At 36.5% G+C, this 21,651-nt stretch overlaps 1 protein-coding gene across 3 annotated transcripts in view; it reads right to left on the bottom strand.

Moving 5' to 3' along the window:
* Positions 1-21,651, bottom strand: part of LOC145690714 (uncharacterized) — a 163,465-nt gene that overhangs the window by 49,728 nt on the left and 92,086 nt on the right. For all 3 annotated transcript variants that reach the window (XM_081765882.1, XM_081765883.1, XM_081765885.1), the window contains exons 11-13: positions 20,303-20,397; positions 12,699-12,840; positions 893-971 (exon numbers count right to left, since the gene is read on the bottom strand). In XM_081765882.1, the coding sequence (XP_081622008.1) occupies positions 893-971; positions 12,699-12,840; positions 20,303-20,397 (316 nt within the window). The remainder of the gene's footprint in view (positions 1-892; positions 972-12,698; positions 12,841-20,302; positions 20,398-21,651) is intronic.

Consider the following 21,651-nt stretch of genomic DNA (forward strand, 5'->3'; position numbering starts at 1 on the left):
CTCGCATTGTCATCCAACAACAGAACACTAGATGTGAGAAGGCCAGCCCGCTTGTTCCGAATCGCCTCCTTCAATTTCGACAGGATGTGACAGCACCACGGAGCAATGATGGTTCCAACCTCCAGAAAGTCTAGCAACAACATCCCTTGGGCGTTCCAAAACACTGTGAGTAGCACCTTGCGCAGGCGCTGCGACGGCGCCATCTGTAGGATAGCGGGTGAACGGTATCCACTTATGCTTAGGTGTGTTGCGAGTGTAACCGTTGTCTTGTTTCGCCCATTGCTGTTGGCTTTCCTGGGAAAACTTATTTTCGGACTCCCCTCGTATTTTCAAATTAACTAATGTTAACGTGTGTAATTTCACATTTCATACTGACATTAAAAGAAACCGTACAATTATAATATCAAATTGAAGAAATAAACCCGATGAGGTAGTATTGGGTCACCATTCCTCAAGGACATAACTGATCATAAAACTCGCTGTACCATTGTACGTGAGTCAAGTCCAAATGCTCATTTCGGAGGATAAGCCCAGGACAGCATTTGACCTTTTCTTCGATTTTTAAAAACTTGTGTACTAGTTATTAATGAGTTAGTTACCATCTCTCTCTAGGGATTTGATTTTTCTCTCCCAGAAAATATGTCCGCAACCACAAGTAGCGTAACCTTAATCCTACTCTGTGAAAAGTAAGTTTTGTAGTGTGTATGAAGGTGGTTGACAGATGAGGAAACAAAAACGCCTTTGATTTTTCAATATACCCTTGCACATCCTGAAAATTCTGATACTGTCACTGTTTTAGCATCGCAATAGAAAACACCCAAATTGAATCTATTTCTGTCTTTTAATTTCATGCAGTGCTTACGATCAAGAATTAAAGCAAATTTTCCCTTACCTCAGTCACGGCTGGAATGAACTTGCTCGTAGCATTAATATCTGGAACTTGATCACTATCCAGCCAGTAGAGAAAATGTCTGAAAGAAAAACAAAAATCTTTTTTATTCATTGTAACACGTGGAAAAAAGAAATCCCGAGGACAGCACAAGGTAAACAAGATAGTTACTAGAACGAAGTTAAGAAGTCTTGCACATAAGCATGCATATATATATATATATATATATAAAGTCGCGTGACAAACTTTTGCTGACCTCATCACACAACAATGAAGTATGAGTAAGAGAAGTAAGCAAGCAAATTTTCCGCTTCATGTCTGAACCAGCGCTTCAATAACACTGCAAGATCGAATATGTGAAGAGTTCAGTGGAGGGTGATGTTGCAATACTGGGAATGGGTAATTGATGAATGGAGAAAAATATAATGCCAGATAAAATGTAAGAAGCACATAACAATATTTAAAAATACCGAAAAATATAAAAATAATAAATACATGAAATATGTCAAAATAGAGGTGAAAGAATATTTGAAAAATAATAAAAGAAAGTAAAACGCATTGAGAGAAGAAACTGTTAATAATAATAATAATAATAATAATCATAATCATAATACTCAGGAGCGTCATTTCAGACTTCGCTTGGGGAGGGCAAGAGCACCACCGACATAAGACTTTCACATTTTGTACTAGTATATTAGTAGCCAACCGATTAAAGTATATCCATTTCTTAAACTCTTGGGGGGGGGGCAATTGCCCCCTCCTGCCCTCCCTAAATGACGCCCCTGCTAATACTACTACTACTAATAATAATAATAACAATAACAACAACTAGCTGAAATGTCCGTTCTTTGTAAGGGAAGAATAATGTTTATACAAAATCTCTGAAAGTAAAGGAATAAGTGAAATACACTGGGTGGTATTTTAATGAACTGACAAACCGAAGAGAGTGATACTAGGCATTAAATTAAGCGCAAAATGTCTGGTGAACATGGGTTGAAAGCGGCACCGTTTTACCGTGAGAGACGTTCAGAAAACGGCAAAGGCTTTGATATAATGCGGAAAAATATTACTGTTGTGTTAAAAGATTACATAGAAAGGAGCATCTGACAAATGCAATTACGTACAAATGCGAGCGGACCGGTCACCGAAATACGGAGATCTCTACAGATGAGGAACACATGTGTGGATTCTACATTTGTCTGCAGGGATCCCTATTGAACAGGATCCTTCATGAGAAGTCGAAAGAAGCGCATATTCATGGAACTGGCAAAGGATGACATTCATGGAATGCTCTGGAGTGGAATAGCTTGGATTTTAGTGACAGCAAATGCCAACCGGTTCCTTACCACTTGAAAGAAATGTCGAATCAGTAGCCCGGCAGATCATGGTCCCAGGCAGTCAAGAAGGACGCAACGAAATCTTTTCAGTTACAAAAGTCATTCTATTTAGTAGGTGGATTCGCCTTATTTAAAGGTTATGTAACTTGATCAAAATAATAGTCTGCAGAAATCACCCAAGATACTTGCCACCGCAGTAACATTTCCCAACTTCCCTTTTATTATCACTTTTTAAATTTCACCTGATGTCATGACGTCATGATGCTCATAGAATCATCTTTTAAAATATCGGACTTTTCAAAGTCACAGAAGTCAAAAGCTACTGAGATCTTTTTCCAACTTTCTTTGCGCATCTTGTCTTCGTCACGCCAACCACAGTTTGGAAGACGTTGGAGACAGTTTGGAAGACGCCAATCACTGTTACAATCTGTCAAACTTCACGCTTGCACCCTCCTCAGGTTTTGGTTGGAGAAGGAGAGGTAAGTGTTAGTGAGTGATAAGAAGTCCATTGTTCTTAATGTACGCTGATAGTAATAACACCTCCTGATTGGTTAAGAAGAGCGCAGCACCCATAATCCGAGTGAAGACGATCCTGATGTTCCGAGTTTGAGCCTATGTGGAACCAAAATAACTCCCTGACTTTTGTATCTTAATTTGAACAGACGATTCGTGGTGATATCTTGTGCATAATAATCCTTTTAATCCCCTCTTCCTACTTCTATCAATTCTCATCTCAGTATTTCTGTACTTGTTAAAATTTAATCACTTGTTTAATTTCGAAACCATAATTCCGATTTACTTTGAATCGCCCACATACGCTTATGAATCAGTTCTACTTACACAAAATTTTACATTTGAGTTATTTGCTCATAACATTTCCCAAGCTATGACAGTTTGATACAAAAAGCGAACTATAGAGTGTGAGATGTACTAAGAACCCCTGTCTTCAAGCATGTCAACAACTACAAGCAATACAAACAGTGAAAACTAAGCTTTCGTTTCGTCAAATACTTTTTCCTCTTCTTCTTTCTTTCATCATTCTTTGAATTCTCAAGCACTAAGATGTTACAACTCAAATGCATTTAAAGATCATCAGAATGTTAAATTCTAATGTTCGTAGTATATTAACCATATTCTTCACTTAAATATATATATGAATAAAATTATTTTTTTAAAACCCGTTTTCCCTTACTTTTGGTAATGAAAACCGAATTTCCTTATTTGCTTGTAGTACAACTATATGTGCACATTGTTAACAACTCACTTGTTTCTCTGTTTTAAAGCAATGACACTTAAAAGGTAGAATCGCGAAGTGTGTCCTCGGGATTCGTGTAAAATTGATTTAAATGCAAAGTTCTCCGCGTCCAATATGTATTGTACTAATTTTAGCGGCCCATACGCATAATTTGCATGTTTATGGTCCTTCATACATCCGAAATTCAATCATACACTGCTAACGCTCGGACACAAATTGCTTTTAGTTTCTTTAGATGTAACTGGACATGAATGTGGGCATATGCAAAACAAATTGGATTAAGTACTGCTTCTCTGACACGTGTTACTCACTCCGGCCGCCATCTTGGATACGCCATATTGGATTCAACTTTCGTTTTTCAAATAGGAATTGGTGCAAGTGATACATCAAATTTATGTACAATTTTATCGGAAATTCACTGGTGTAATTAATTCTACCGTAGCTTGTACCGTGTTAAATCCCACCAGGCACTTCGAGAATAAACATTGCAGAGTAATATCAGTTACGCTTACGTGGTTCTGATGTTTGACAAATCAAACTAATTTCTAACTGGAAAAATATTATAGGTATAAAGAAACTTTTTACAACATTGGTATCATAATCTTATTAAATTTTTGTGAGTGATTGTTATTTACGATCAAAATGTCTAATGTAAATCCAGGTACGACCAGATTTGGGTGAAGACCTACCACTTCCGTATTTACGTCTGTGTGTCTGTGTGCATCTATGTTTAGAGAATATTTCGTCAACGATAAATCATGTAAAAGACTGCATACACACATGGAGCTCTGCACAACTTTCTATTTGGTTCAATGTTCGTGCAGTGCCTGACATTTAACATGCAAAACCTTGCAAACGGTACAAGCAACAGTAAAACTCACTACACCAATGAATTTCCGAAAAAAATTTATATGAATTTGACGTATCATATTCACATATTCCCATTTGAAACACCGAAAGTTGAATCTAATATGGCGGATCCAAGATGGCGGCCAGGGTGGGTAACACGTGTAAGAGAAGCAGTACTTGATCCAATTTGTTTTGCATATGCCCACATTCATGTCCAGTTACACCTAAAGAAACTAAAAGCAATTTTGTGACCGAGCGTAAAATGAAAATGAAATCTTTAAGTTGTTAGGCTAAAGGAGACGATGGGTATGAGAAATGAATGAAAATGGTGGAATGAAGAAAGTGGGAGGAAACGGGAGAACACCGAGAAAACCCACGAGCATGGTGTTTGTCCACCACAAAGTCCACACGGCGCGAGTTGGGATCGAATCAGGGACCCCAAACACGGGAGGTGAACGCTCTACCACTGAGCCACCGCGCCCCCTGGTTATAGTAGTGTATGATAAAATTCCGGATATATGAAGGCCCATAAATATGCGAATTACCCGTATGGGCTTATAAAATTAGTGCAATACACATTAGGCCGCGGAGAACTTTGCATTTGAATCAATTTTATATGAATCCCGAGGGGACACTTCGCGTATGTATCTTGTTAGTACTTGTCACAACATATGTCTCGAGTTACATTGCTATATAATGGTTTTACAGAGCTCTAACGAATCGAAGATCTGATGATATTAGTATACTATGAATAGACAGGGTGTCTACTAAAATTTCAAAATGGAATTCCGTGACTTTTTTGTGACATTTCCTTTCCCAAACAATAGCATTTAAATAACATTCTCAAGAACGAATCTGGGCGCGAATTGGGCCAAATTTTCATGCATGCGATAGAAGGGTGCTTTACTTGTGATTTGGTAGCGTCTAAAGCCGACCATAGACATTTTTGGTAGTGAATTTTGACTTGACGTTTTATAGAACAAAATTTTTCAGTCTCCAGATAAAAAAAAAGGACCTAAAAGTTAAATTTCGTGACTTTTTCTTGACTTTCATGACCGTTTTCTGATTTCGTGACTGATAGACACCCTGATAGAGCAGCATCTGATGTAAAAAATGAAGATAATTACACATACAAATGCTTGATATTTGACAAAAAAAAAAAAAAAAAAAAAAAAAAATAGCAAGATTTTTCATCACTTGAAACAATTAATGAGTGAAGTTGAAAGAAACTCACAAAGCTGATGAGTTGCAACATAATTATTATCTATAATAATACAAGGTGCATTCCGAAAATAAGTTTGCCCTGGAGAATAATAGCATGTGACACTAAGAAGCAGAAGTACCTTTATTTTTCCACATAAGTACCATATACATTGAGACATTCGTCATACCGGTCTATAAGCTTCAAAAATCCTTCCAGGAAAAATTCAGGGCTCTGCATACAGAGGAAGCGTCGAACAGCTTCTGTGACTACGTCATGTTTTATCCCTCGTCACAATCCGGAACAGAAAGTCATTGCCGTTACGGTCACGCACGAGATGTTTCAGGCTGACGACCATACGTTGTTCCATGTGATTCAAGATCAGCTGTCTAGGCACCCATCGTGCTCACACTTTCCGGTAGCTAAGCATGTCGTGGATGATCCTGTGAGCTCGCGCATGTCCGATTTCAAGTTCCTCCGCTACTTCATCGATGGTAATATACTGGTTTGCTTTAATCATGTCATCCACCATCCTAACATTTTCGTCTGTCGAGGCATTGCATGTAGAGATGCAAAAAAGCCGGCTTTTTTGAATCGATGGTTTTTTTCACATAAAAAGCCGGCTTTTTTGGGAAAAAAACGAGAATTTTGGAAATTTTGGCTTTTTTCAACTTCATGATTTTTCTATCTAAATAGCTTTCTTATAGCATATTCTATAGTTAGATAAGAATTCCATGACCTGAATGTGATATTTCGCTCTGAAATTCACCATCAAGATGGATGGAGCACATGTTTTACGAATTAAAGCTAACATGAAGAATGTAGTATTTGAGGGTAATTTTAGAGGCTATTTAACTTTATTTTAACTTTTGAGTTATCGACATCTTTTTTCTTCTCTAGTTTGTCATCCGTGTTTCATTTCTAAGAGCTTTTAGTACTCTAGCTTCTAGCGCAAAAGTTAAACTTGCCCGTTTTTCTATTTATCCGTCAAAGCGTACGTTTTTCAATATATCCGTCAAACCGTACTTCCACATTTCTGTTATACTGTAGCTGTGAAGTGATTTAGCAATAATTTTCCGGACACAACCTTGAATACCAATTTATACAAATAATCAGTAGCGGATTTAGAAAAGTACTTTAGGAGGGTTTTTTCTGATTGTTTCGTTTCCTAAAAAGTCCTAATTTTATTTGGGAAGTGCTTGAAGTTTATGAGTACAGTCATAACTAATATTTCGTTTCGTTTATATGTTTAGCAATAATCTTCCGGATACAACTTTAAAAATCATTTTATACTGAGAATCAGTGGCGGATTTAGAAAAGTATTTTGGGAAGGGTTTCTTACTAATGTTTAGTTTATTTTAAACATTCGTAATTTTTATTTGACGGGAGCTTAAAGTTTATGAGTAAAGGCATAAATAATAGATATTTCGTTTGTTGCAGACATTCCGTAACTTTGGGGAACGGGCTTCAGTCCGAAAGACCGCCCCCCTAACCTTCGCAAAACCGTCACTGCTGGTAATTAGTAATAATAACGATTTAAAAACAATAAAAAAGGAAGTCGCCCAACTCACAGTACACGCACTATTTCTACATTCACAGATGGAATGAAGAAAAGCTTTGACAGAATGGTCGAATGCTGATTGAATCCCGGACTTCCCGATAGAAGCGCAAAAGCTAATCACTCAGTCATGTTTGTTGTGCAGTTGTATTTAGCTTAACTTAAATATATTCCGTAGTCTTTTTTTTGGGGGGAGGGAGTTCCGTAATGATATGTTGAATCCCTCTTGTTAAAAATTCAGAAAACTTGAGGATTGGGTAAACTGTGATGGTGGTTCTATAAAACTTAACTGTAGAATTTCAAGAATATACAGAACCAAAAGCTCTAGATGTGCAGTCTTTAAGTGTATCATATAAATCTAAGTATTTCTCTTATGTTTTATTTTAATTTTATTTTGTTTCAAAAAGAGGGTATGGAATATTTTGAAGTAAAAATACTACATACTATTTTGCTAGTTATTTGTGTATTCTTTAAAAAGAAGTTTTTACTTTTAGGGTTGGCTGATTTACACCAACTTTTTTTTTTTTAATAACTGGTTTAAACCATAAAAATAAAAAGAATGAAAAATGCGAATCGTGTGAACTTCATGGTAACGTTTCCAGATATCAAACCACCTGCAATAGTTTTATTTCCCTTTCACCTTTTAATCAAGGTGTCCCATGTTCAATTCTCGGTCGAACCACAATCCTTCTTTCATGCGTAACCCAAGTAGCGGTTCGGATGTCAGTTTAAGCGAAAGTCTTCTCCTTGATAACCTCGGTATTTCGTAAGAATGTTAAGCCTAAATATACGAAACAAACCAAATTGTATATTTCTACATGCCTAAATGCGTGTTGTTTTATAAAGAAGCCAATATTGCTTAAATATATTGATAGAAATTGGCAAAATTTATCGATTGCCTACGTAGCTTCCAACATTAGCTTGGATTGGACTTTCAATGATATCTACGTACCGGTACTAAATTTGTAATTTAATACCTCAGTTTTAGCGTACTGATTATGGTACGTTGACCTTTAAATTTTACATGCAAAGCAATAACAGGATTTTCCCGTTATTGTCTTACATTTCAAGTAATGACGGGATTTTCCCAATGGCTAGGGCGGGAGATTCTCAACTTAAGAAATTTACTGACCGCACTTCTTTAAGCTTATGGGAGTTCTTCCGGCATAACCCCGCTGTTGCATAATAACATCAAGGCGAAACAAACTTAGGCTATTTCTGTGAATATGTAATATAAATACATAAAGCAAAAAATCTAAGTCAAAAAAGCCTGGTTTAAACATTCCCCAAAAAACGGGTTTTTGGCATTTTCAAAAACAACCATGGTTCTTGCCAATTCTGCTTACTTTTGTATATAGGAGGTTAAAAATTATTATTATATACATTGGTTAATCCTGTGGAATTCATAATGTAAATATGTTGAAGAAAAATTGTTTGAAATATTTTTTCGAAATTCATAGTTTATTTTCGATGTTTTATATTATTATCAGCATCAACCACTAATTAAATGATTTTTTGTGTTATAGAGAAGCGATACAAAGTCTGTTTTATCAATTTAAAGCAGTATTTTGAAAAAAGCCCAAAATTTCCGAAGCAAAAAAGCAAAGCAGAAAAAACCGAGTTTTTTTCCAAAAAAGCCGGTTTTTTTCCGAGCCCTTGCATCTCTAATTGCATGTCCTTCCAGATCTCGGTGTGTTTAGCACTTGCTGCCGCTCCTCACTGAATTGAGGACACCATTTGTTTCGACATCACTTCAGGCCCATAGTCTTCCACGAGGCAGTTATGGATTTCTGCTCCTGATACGCTATTGCCGATTCATAGCGGACAACCGCTCGCACCTCCTCCTTTGAATACGACGTCGAAACGCGCCTTCTCTCCATAGCTACCACGCTTAGACTGAGAGACTTCTCTCTGCTTTGTGCAGATACTGCGACGGCGCCATCTGCAGGATCGCGGGTGAATGATACCCGCTTGTATATGCGTCTGTTACGCGTGCAACCGATGTCTTGTCCATAATGTCATATTGCTGTTCGCTTTCCTGGGGAAAACGAGAGGGGGAAATTTATTTTCGGACCTCCCCTTGTAACGGCATTGTGTAATTTTTATATAATAACTTGTATTTAGGGCAAAATGTGCTTTTAAAATATGCACAAGCTGTTCAAAAGGAAGAAGAAGAAAATATAAAGAGAAATAGATGTAATTTCTTTTCTGTTATGATAGTGATATGACATGTTTTGTAAGTCATCATAGCAACGGAAAACATATAATATATATAGAGAATCCATCTTGTGATATATACATGTACAATATTTAAACGTGTGTAAATGTTTAATTTATTACGTACTACAATAAAAAAAAAAAGTAATATCTAAATGAAGTGTTTAGATGGATTTTGATAAAACAGTAACCTAGATTATATAAATACACGGACTGAGGGCTATAACGACATATAAACTATGCAAAACAAGCATTAAGCTAATTACAAACTGGTGTTTTTCATAGTAATACACATTTAGTGGTCGTTATACCCTTGTACTGTACTAGTGTCAGTTTAAAAATTAAATATCGATACAAGATAGCAGTTGCAGATTTTCGATCTGAAGAATACAATTCTTGTGGCGCATCGTTTAAATCATGCACCGAGGCTAGGGACTATCTACTCACAACCTGATATTTGAGAATTATAGTGTCATTTACCAGGAATATTCAAATACATGGGTGCGCCTCTCAGGCTCAATAACTGAGAACAAGTGCAAACCGCAATGAGGCTAATGAGCGCTAATCTTATTGAGGACAGCGAGTGCAGTCTCGATCGAGTTCAAGTCTAAGGAAGGTGTGAGCCTCATAAGGTGAAATTACTGAACGCGAGACCCACTGAATATAAAAAGACTGAACCCGCTCAAGTTCGAGTAAACCTTGAATGCAAAACGGTCATCTCTGCATTATACAGATCTCATGAGATGATCTTAGCGTGCGGGACTCCGGTTCGATTCCCGGAGGAAGCTTATGTAGTTCGAATTCCAGGTTAAGCTGTAGGTCTACGTCTCACATAGCCTCAGTGCTGAAAAGAGCACTAAACTCCAAATAATGAGAAGATCATTCCCGTTACATACGTTTAAACCATCATAAAACTCAGAATTAACGTAACACAACGGAAAATGATCATAAAATAATCTAAGGTAACATATCAGTACGAAAAGGTATTACATTTTCATGTATTATAATACTGATTAACATTTTAAATCACTAAGGCGTCTTGTAACGTTAAATTAAGAAGCGTTTACTCAAATAGGTAATCTCCACTAAAACGATCTTATTAAAATTCGTGTTTTTTTTTAAAAGTTTCTATTACATTTTCTCACACAATACCAAAAGTAGGCCTTTTTTCTTCTTCTTTCTTCCTACTCCCATGTTTAACTACTATCTCAAACCAACTAAACTCATGCGTTCGAAATAAAAAGAATTTAAAGATCATATCTTCTGTATCTCAGTCCTCACTGGATTGGATCTCTTTCGTCGCTTAAGAACATTGCTTTTGTTCTTCACTGCTTTTGTTGAAGATGCATTTATCAGTCAGTTCTCTGCCGACGGTGAAAACTTTCAAGTTGTTTTAGAAGCAACAGCAACTATCGAAAATATAGCTCACACGGAAAAAAATATGGTATTTATCCTAGGATAACTCCTATTTTATAAACTGACACATGGAAATACATAAAAGTTGGTTATAATAAGACAGAGATTATTTTTTTCCTAAATATTTTGAAACTATGTTTTCCACGATTAATAAAATGTCCGAACCAGAGATGGAGTTCACTCTCACTAATCTACTTGATGTTTGCGCTTACTCGGATAAGGGCTCGCTACCGTAATAGAGCTTGGCCTCATGTTCAATTATAAACTCTGAGACCGGTTCAGAGCAAATCTTAAGACTCGCGAGCACTGGGCTCGTTAGCTTAAACATGTGTGGTTTGAACATACAGGATAGTTAAGAAAAAGATCTCCAAATTAAAATCAGCTAACGGAAGATTACAAGAATTTAGTACAAGAGTTTCCCAATTTTCCGGGCTGAGCCGTTTTTCAATGTTTTGTTTGAGATGTATTCAAAACAGTCAAGATTAGATTAAGTGGTAAAAACGAAGTAGTGGTAATATAAGTTATTAGTTTGAATTGTTGTTTATAAAATGTAAATATACAACATTTAGATAAGAATAAGAAACCAGTAAGATAGTAATATGTCAAAAATAGATAAGAGTTCGGAACTCTATGAAGAATTTTCACAATGAGAACAATGGTATTTTATTTTGTTCGTCATTTTTAACACATATATTGAATATTTGAATCCCGCGTTTCACAATAAATCAAATTTTCCTTATAGTCACAGGTCCAGAAAGGAGCTTCCTGATCTAGCTTTTTGTTGTTGTTGTTGTTGTTGTTGATGATGATGATGATGGTGGTGGTATTATCTGACCAGGACAGCTGTGCGGTTTTGGGAGGATGGCGCTGCTGTTGTGTTTACATCAGTTTCTAAGCAAGCGCGGTGGGACAAGGGAGCGGAGAGTTTCACTCTGCAGTGTATCCAATGGTTTTTAAAACTTGCAGTTTAGATGTAATGCATACCCGAATCTCTTTACGCTTAGTAAAGAACGCCGTAAGTTATGTGGTCGTAGTGAACCATTCCTGCAGTAATATAGATGTATTGTGAATAGTGATATCTGAATGAAAATTACTAGAGACGGTCACCAGAAAATAATGAGTACACATTCTACATATCCTCTCGTCTAAAACTTCGGAACGAGTCGAATCGTCCAGTTTTAATTCGTTTTTTCTTTGCCACAGAGAGCGTCTGATCCTTTGTACAATACTGAGGTTAGTTTGTTCGCAAGTTAATATGGAGTTTTTATTTATTTATTTTGCTTGTTACTTAAAATGTTCTGCAAATAACTTCAATAAGTTTTGAAACTGTTTGTCTTAACTTGAGCCAGAGGTTGATCCAGGGTGAATGTTTGGGGAAGGCGGTCGTTCGAATTCAAATCAAGGTAAGAGTGTATTGCAAAAATAATAATAAAACAACAAATTTAGAAAAGGAGAAGTAGCTATTGTTTGCAATTTCTAGAACAGAAATGGCCACCTGCGATTTCGAAAGTGGACATTTTTTTGAACAAGAACGCCAAGGTAAGTAATTTCTTTCTATTTATTGCTTCATTTGGCTTCTGCAACGTAAAACAAAAAAGTAAGGTCTTCCTATTTTAGGTTTTATTTTACATCTATAATACAAAGGTGAAAATTCTTAGGTTTTATTTTTAAAATAAAAAATTTCCTATTCTGGGGGACGGACAATCACTTCACTGGATCTGCCCATGACTTGAGCATATGCATGAAGTGGTTTATTACGAACAGGACAAAAAAAACTGTGATAGATTGATTACAAGTAATCCGGTTAGAAACACTGCTGCTTGCATTTTAGTTCCAAAACCGGCCGCCCGCACTCGTTCGCTGGTCAGATAATAATAATAATAATAATAATAATAATAATAATAATAATAATAATAATAATAATAATAATAATAATAATAATAATAATAATAAAAAGAATAAAAAGAACTATTTACCTGTGACTGTGACTGAAGAAGTACTCTATTTCTTGCAACTGCTTTGTGGGCTCATGTTTAAGGTACAGTCTCTCTATTGTTTCATCATCTTCACATTTGCCATCCTCGCACTCTACATCAGACCAGCAACATTTCAAGATAACTGTAATAAAATGAATATTTTTTTAAATAAATATTTGCAAATAACTATTTGATAACAAATAACAAAAACGTAACACTCTATTTACTCACACTTATACAAGCGATAATTATAATTCAGTAACCGAATCATACTCTGTGCCAAAAATCTGGATTCTTGACATACGATACAGTGCTACATCGGAAGAGTATTGATTGAAATGTCTGAAAATATCTTGTAATGAAACCACAATTACTTAAAATTGCTACTTGATTCAATAGGATGCATATTAAATACTTATTAGAACTGTACATACTGTGAAACATCTTTTCATTATTTCACTGTGTACGTTTCGGCAAATGATTATTGCCATCCTCAGCACAGGTTCTTTCAGAAAATTACTATTGCTTGATGAACTACACCAGCATTGACCATAACTCATGCATTTCTCAGTGGCCATAACTCATGCATTTCCATTAGTCTTTTCAACTAAATCTCGCTTGTACCTTTATGACTTTTCTTTCTTTACACTAGCCGGGACCTTGTAAAGCTGTCGATTCGTAATTAATGAAACGATGCTTTGAAATTCTCGTATTTTATATGTATATATTATTTCCCTTCACTGATAAACGTAATAGGACAAAATTTAAACTCTGTGCCCTTACTTAGTTCGGCAACATACTCAGACTCAGGGGGAAAAAAAGTTCAAACTTAGTCTTGAAAACCTACACAGTTGTAATAAAAGATAAATTTTAAATCTGCCACTTTACCACCTTGGATCATGGAAAATTATTGCTTCAATTCTATTCCTTAATTAGATCATGTTAACTACACTAAAACAAACGGTGATGTAATTGGTCACGCAATAGCAGTGTTTCAAAGGACCTGTGCTGAGGATACCAATAACCATTTGTCGAAATGCACATCGTGAAATAAACAAAAGCGTGATTTTGGGTAAGTAAAACTTTAACAATCCATAATAACAAATCTTAATGAAAGAGAAAACAACCGATTTTTTTCTAACACATCAGATCCTCTTTAGATATGAATTCTCTGAATTCTATATTCTGTGATAAAGAATGAAAAACTACTGACTGGACCGGGACTCGAAACTAGTGGTCTGTGGTACAACCCACGTGGTCCAAGTGGAGAGCACCGATCTCGAGAGTGCGAGGTTGTTCTGGGAAGTGGATTGAGTGGCGCAGTAGTTAACGCATCGGCACGATATGCTGGAGATCCCAAGTTCGAGTTCAGGTCCAGTCAGTGATTTTTTCACTCTTTCTGTGTTATAGAATTCACATCTACAGAAAATCTGGTGTGTTAAAAAATCGGTTGTTTCTTTCTTCATTAATATCTATACGACATTAGAACCGTTACAGGTGCTCGGTATATGGACACTAGGGATATGACTTTTTAACTTTTTACAAAATTTTAATTTTCCTGATGTTGTATTTAATGAAGTTTTGCCTATACGTTAGTTCTCTGGTGTTATTTTCGTTCGGGGTTGGAAAAACGTCCCACACCTAATCTACTTTCATATGCGAGGTAAGTGAAAAAAACAATATATGATAAGAATTTTTGATTCGCAAAACATGACAATGGAAAGAAGTCTGGCATCTAGGAAAGGTTTAATAGACATTGGTATAACATAAATTGTGGTAACGTAATCTATTTATCGTATATTTACAATCAAAATGTACAGATCTTTGTCTGCACATCAACTCATCAGGCACATAAAAATTCAAAAATTCCTAGGTAAATAACACATTGTGTTCTGTTCTAAGTTATAAGTAAGCAACATAGATACAACTTATTTTTTAAATTTTAATTGATACTATGCACATTAAACATTTTTACAAATCAGTTTTATGTGTATTACAAGTTTACTAGGTTGATTTGCCGGTGATAAAACTTTAGTATTCTTTGCTTTTATATGTATTTGCAACAGTGCTTCCCTCAATTGTCTTTCTAATTGCGATCTCTTCTATTTCTAGATTTAAAAATGTCATTCAAAACCAAAAGATCAAAATCAGCAGTTGAATCAGCTGGAAAAAAGTGGACACAGAATTTAGCGACATGTAGAAAACGCCGTCCCAGCATACCAGAAATGAAAGCGGACGTGAGTGAAATGTATAAAATGCCTACAAACAGACATAGTTGATAGATATTTGGGGTTGTACGATTAACTGAAAGGGCAGTCGGATAGAATAAATATAATCTCTTAAGAACTGTGTAGACTTTGGGAGAAGCTGAATTTTCTTTTGCTAACTATGCAGCAAATTTCAGCAAAAGTTGCCAAGCTGATACAGTTGTTCGTAAAATATAGAAAAAGAAGGAATGAGGTACTTGAAAAATCTCTCGCTAGTGTCTTCGATATTACAAAAGAAAAAGAAAACTGGCTTTGCAGTGAAGACAAAGAATTGTATAGAAAACAACTTGAATCTGGTAGCCGAATCGGATACAGTACCAAGAAAGTTGCCTCTATATCAACGATCCATCCTTCAAAAAGGCGAAGTAGCTCAATTGGTCCGTGTACAAGCCAAGTGCAACATGTGAGTACCAGTGATACTCAAGAACGTAAGGTCAGCAGTGACTGAATTTTCAGAAGAGCCTTCCCATATGAAACGTAAGTATCAAACAACAAAATCTGCAGCCAAACTCGTGTCAAAACTGTATCTGTCTACAAGATAACTAGTGAAAGTTCTTCAGAACTTGGCTGAAGTAGAAACAAATTTACCCACACCTTCACAATCGGGGATTTTGCGTAGAGTGATCAAGGAAGATGAAACAATGAAGAACCGGCTTAAAGAAATTTTCGGTGAACAGGAATTCTGCTTGCATTTTGATGGGACCAGAATAGGAAGAAAATATTATCAAGTGCAGATTTGTGAAAGAAGTCTTCGCCTTGGAGTTTTGGTTTGTGAAACCAGATCCGCCGAGAGCATCTATATCATACTGCGAGCCTTGTTGGATGAGTATAATGCATGGAGGAATATTAAAATGATCATTTCTGACATCACAGCATTGAATATAGGGCACAAAAGTGGTGTTGTTGTTACACTCCAGAGATATTTTAAACAAATGGGTTTCGATGAGCCTCAGTTTATAGGATGTCAGCACCATATTCTTGACCTGGTTCTGCGACACTAGATGGATTCAGTAATCCCAATAAACTCACGGTCATCCAGCTTCAACTATCAATTCATTGAAGATGTTTTGGCTGGGTGTGAGAACTTACAAGAGAACTATTCTGGCACAGGAAAGGTACCACCACGTGAAAACCTAGGATGGAGAAATGATTTCCGGTTTTTATTTGAAGTTTATGAATGATATAATTTCTAACGGAAGGAGAACAATTGGTCTCAGTTGAACTGGCAGAACTACCTTCCCTCAACAATGCTAGGTGGAATTCACGTGCAATCTATGCATGATTGCCTTTTTTTCTTTTTCCAACATGGAGAGATCAGCTACAACGTAATTGCGACTTCATCGCAACTAGATGGACAAAGGTATGGTTTTCAATCCAGACTATACAGAGGACATATACAATGAATTGCATGCTGCTATCTCCGACCTAAAGTGTCATAAAGCTTTAAAGGGTTTTTCCGCTCACTGGGTAAAAGAACGTTCTATGCTGGATGTGCCTCGCTCAAATATGGTGGCAGAGCGAGCTGTGAAAGTGATGCAAGAGCATCACAACACTTGCAAAAGTAACAAATATCTCAACAGCAAGTTCATTAACAGTAATTCACAAATTTAAAACCATTTTACTAATGTATTGTATAGAATATTCAGTGCCAAATGCAGACTGTGTAAGTAGACGAATTTTCTTTTAATGCTAAAACAGAATCAATGTAGGTGCGGGAGCTTTTTTTACAATTAAACAAAATCAAATACATTTTCGAGGTTTGCAACCAAATGTTCATTGTTTGCCATATTCTTTTTGCCCCAGGCTTTTCAATTTGAAAAATGTCATATGCCTATTGGACACGGGGATGGTCCAAGCACAGCAGTGGTCTGTGCTACAACCTACGTGGTTCGAGATGAGAGAACCGACCTCGAGAGTGGGTAGCTGTTTTGCGGAGCGGACTGGATGAAGCAGTGGCTAACGTATTGGCACGGTATGCTGGAGGTCCCGGGTGTGAGTCTCAGTGCAGTCAGTCACTTTTTCACTCATTGTGCGTTATATAATCCATAATTATTCAGTTCTTTTACATGAGGAATCCTTAGAATCAAGGTCTGTTCTCTCACTTCAAGTTCCTGCTTTCTAGTTCTCGTACGCTTTTAAACCCAGGGTTTATATGTGAAACAGATAATCATATCTTCAATTTTAATATAATTCAAAGTAACAAATTGAGATACAATGCATTCTGCATTGCACTTCTGTTAGAATGGATTGAGAAATCCAAATTGAAGAAACAGTTTGAGCAGTGTTGACAACATTAAGTTGCTTTCTACTTCTTGAATTTTTTGTGTCAAGTAAAATATTTAAAATTATTTTCAATAATTTCGCACACAAGAGATGTAGAGCCATGTTCAGAGGTGTTCTTATGTGTTATTATCGTCACACTAACAGTTTGACTAACGTGACTATAATTTCTGTATTTAGAACCACGGTCATGATGTTATCCACGGATTATATCCAAAAAGGCCAGCCACAACTTCTCCGAAAAGTCGTCCAAACACATTTAGGAGAAAACTGGGTAAAAACAGTTTTAAACAAATATAACACTAGTGATTAATATTTCAAATTAAAAGCAGAAAAGTAATTATATTAAATAATGAAATGTAAATATGTAATTACTTCATATTCGATACCATTTTTACAACAAATTATTCAAGGAAAGTAAAGTTGTGCCAACATCACCTTTAACTCTAGAAAATCTTATATGAAATTCCACCTGTTATCTGTATCGTTCTTGCTAACCAAACCTAGAAGGATGCAAGATTACTATTAAACGAGTGTTAGGACACTTGCTTGAATAATTCCTTGTAAAAATGATATCGAATAGGGAAGTAGTTTTGATTGCAGTTAAGTTCAAATTTTTACGAAGGCTGTCCAGAAAGTACAAGACGTTTTGGTCCATCGCGGCAGTGGGCGGGGCTACAGTCGCCATCTTGGAGTCAGAACGCTGCCACACTCAGTACGCATCCAGATGTGGTAACGTCAGGACTGTTACGTTTTTATTGTGCTTTCTCTGATATGTTACAATTTGCGCTACAACAGAAAATCCCGCCTGTTGTAAGCTGAGATCTGTGATTAGGTTTTTGTTAAGTCGCGCGATTCAAAATATGCGCTGGAGAAAACTGCGAAGGTATTGTTTTTCCACAACAATGCATGTCCACATACGACCGAGCGTACCCGCGAGCTCTTGGATAGGAGGTGTTCGATCACCCACTATACAGCCCGGATTTGGCGCCGAGCGACTACCATCTCTTCCCAGCGATGAAGACATGGCTCGCTACCCAACGCTTTGATACTGACGCCGATCTGCATGTCGGTGTATGGCAGTGGTTGAAATCGCAGGAGGTAGATTTCTACCGCAACGATATTGAAAAACTTGTGCCACGGTACGATAAGTGCCTTAATTTGCATGGCGATTATGTAGTAAAATAGCTTACGAGTGTACCTTTCAAATGTATATAATGCAATTTGGTTTGTTCATTCTGTTACTTTTTTTATTTTAAAACGTCTGTTACTTTATGGACAGCCCTCGTAGTACTAAATAAGAGCTCATTTTTATTAGGTACGTGCTAGCGTTTCATTTAAATGTTTCCTTCTAATGTGTTTGGACAACCCTGCGGAAAAGTCGTTGTTTAGACTCTTTCCGCATAAGTCGTGGGTATCATCCCACGAACGTGTTTCTGAATAGGGAAAATTTAATCATACGTAAGTCAAATCCTTTAGTATAACGCTAATCATGCAAAATGACTCTTGAATACAGCTCATCCTGTTTATATGATAGTGCAAAGACAAAGTTGTTATATTTCCTGTAATACTTATGCCACATATTAGAATTAAAAGAATGCCTTCAACAAGAAAAATCACAGTAGACACAAAGCAGACTTCGCAGAAAATGCCGATGTGGCTTCCAACCTGCAGAGCTCTGGAGCCGCCACCCATGAAAGTCATTAGTAACATATGAAAAAAAAGAAAGAAAAAAAAAAGAAAGAAAGAGAGAAAGAATGAATTGGTAATGACTGGTAGAGACTGATTTCGCTGGACACTACTCAAAACAATTTACCCTATTCCGAAAAGATTATGGGCGGACCATAAAATTTAGCGTTTTGTAACATGGATTTCAATCTCTTGAACCTGATAATAATAATAATAATAATAATAATAATAATAATAATGAAGTACGTAAATAATGTTACCTAATAAAATTCTATGTAGTTTACAATATAGTAAAATTTCACAGTCCACTGTTGGAGCATAAAGAATGAACTGGAAAAGGGCACTTTAGAACAAAAAATCTGGCGAAAAGAATATGACCTTGAACACAAGGAAAATTTACAATATATATTCAATGGAGTCCTTCTTAAGCATGAACAAGGCGGACAAACAAACGAAATGTAATATTTATATATGAAATTTTAAACACTAATTCTTCTATAGGTGTGAATTCAATGAGAGTGAAAAAAATTCACGATTGGATCGGGGTCTTCGGCATACCGTGCCGATGCGTTAACCTCTACGTTACTCAGTCCGCACCCTGAACAGGCATACATCCCTCACTCCTCAAGTCAGTGCTCATTCACTCAGACCACATAGTTCATACTACAACTCCTGTTGTGATTGGACACTCTAGTGTTTACTCTGAATTCGCACCTCTAGAGGAATTGGTGTGTTAAAAAAAAATCAGTTGTTTTCTCCATTTATAAATATAATGCATAATTTAACTATCAGAGGTGTTCTAAACGTAGAGACTGGATTGTCCAAGCACCACAGACGCTGTACTACAAACCACGTGGTATTAGTGAAATGAACACGGACTTCATGAGTGAGGGAATGTATGGCTGTTCGGGGAGCGGACTGGGTAGCGTAGCGGTTAACACATCGGTACGGGTCTGAGTTCCGGTCCAGTCGTGCATTTTTCCACTCTTTGCGTATCATTAAAGGAAATGTTACTATTGCAATTAGTCTATCCTTTACATTTGATGATGGAATCAGGCACAAGATCTGGAAATACAGCGTACTATAATCGACCAAATTTCCTGAAGATTAAAAATATATCTATATAGTAATTTTACAAATTTCTTACGTATTAGCACACGCCAGAAATGAAAATTTTCATATCATATTCTTATATACTTACAATGACATACTTGTCTTGCTTAAGTAAGTATGTAATGTATTTTCCTGCAACTCTTACCGGAAATTAAGAATAATCTTGTATCTATGGAATTTAAGTGTGAGACAAAATTTTATTTTTACTACTGGAATAATGTAAGAAAATACTTATGTGATGAATATTTGACTTACCGCTCAGAACTTCAAAGGCTCTCTTTTCCAAGAAGTCCATCATTGGTGATAGTTTAATTACATAAATTCTTATTAATCTTCGCCATTCTCCAGTTCTGGAAGATAAGCAAAAACTAGTAATTAATCTATCAAAATAATCCATCATATTAACATTCAATAATGTTGAGGTACAGGGAGTAAACAAAAATATAGAAACAAACGACAAAAAGATACATATTACTTAGACTAACATGACGTATAACAACCTTTGGTTTGCAGTCTTATCGTAACGAATAAATAAAAGGTTTCAAGAAGAATCTTGAACTCAAGATACAAAATCATAATAGTCGAAGTTGGGGGAAGTAGGAGGGACAGAAATGTAAAAAATGGAAGAACTCTTCGCACTGAAATATCTCGATGCAGAGAATTAATATATTTGAACATTCATAATTATTAACCTAAGAGGAATACCGCAAACACTACTTCATCCATTAATTATGTATATACGAAATATCGATGCTAAATACATACGAATTACTGCATTAATTTGCACTCTTGATAATACTGTTGCTTGATTCATCCCCAGGTAAGCTATTAGTGAGTGGAAATTTTCTTCCAAAAATACTGTGAAGGGTGGTCTCCACCCAATAACACCCAGGATTTCGCGCACTGTTTGTATCATTCTTGTAAAGCACTGACAAGTTCCGTTAACGACGATAGCATGGGACAGCAAACTAGTAGGTCTCTTTGTTTACTGAACCTTAGCATTCCTTTTCAGCACTGAGGCTGTATGAGACGTGGACCTACAGTTTAAAGTGAAAAATGAGCCACCATAATGCGTTCAAATTTTTCAAGGCTCTGGCGCACCAAAGGCGTGCAGGCTATCTATCCCACACTGGCTATAAGGATTCAATAATATTGAGATCAACCGATTTTCGAGACGATTGTAGATTAGCATTTCACCTTCGTGCTCAGAAAAATCAGACTTGGACGATGTGACCTGTGTGAATAGGGAATCTTGTCACCTTGGTAAACGGTATCGCCACTGGGAACGAAGTCTGACCACTGGATAGAAATAATCACTCAAAATGGTCACGTAGTCGCTGGCAGTTACAACCTTACAGATTCATAACTGATTCAACGGAATATTACGATATGGTTTCCCAAGCCACGAACCAACCTCCGACATGTTGCACTCTTGGCAGCAAATAATCCGGATTGTATACATTGAATGGTGCTTCCCACACGTAAATTCGCCCAAAAATCGCAAATAGTCTGGGGGTTGTTTATCCGACAAAATTCCCATCTTCTCTTAGTAGCATTTCAATCACTGGTGAGTCATTTGGGATGCTCACGCTCACGTTTGAGAT

The sequence above is a fragment of the Thermobia domestica genome, chromosome 7 (assembly GCF_964235325.1).
Source record: "Thermobia domestica chromosome 7, izTheDome1.hap1.1, whole genome shotgun sequence".
Taxonomy (NCBI): domain Eukaryota; kingdom Metazoa; phylum Arthropoda; class Insecta; order Zygentoma; family Lepismatidae; genus Thermobia; species Thermobia domestica.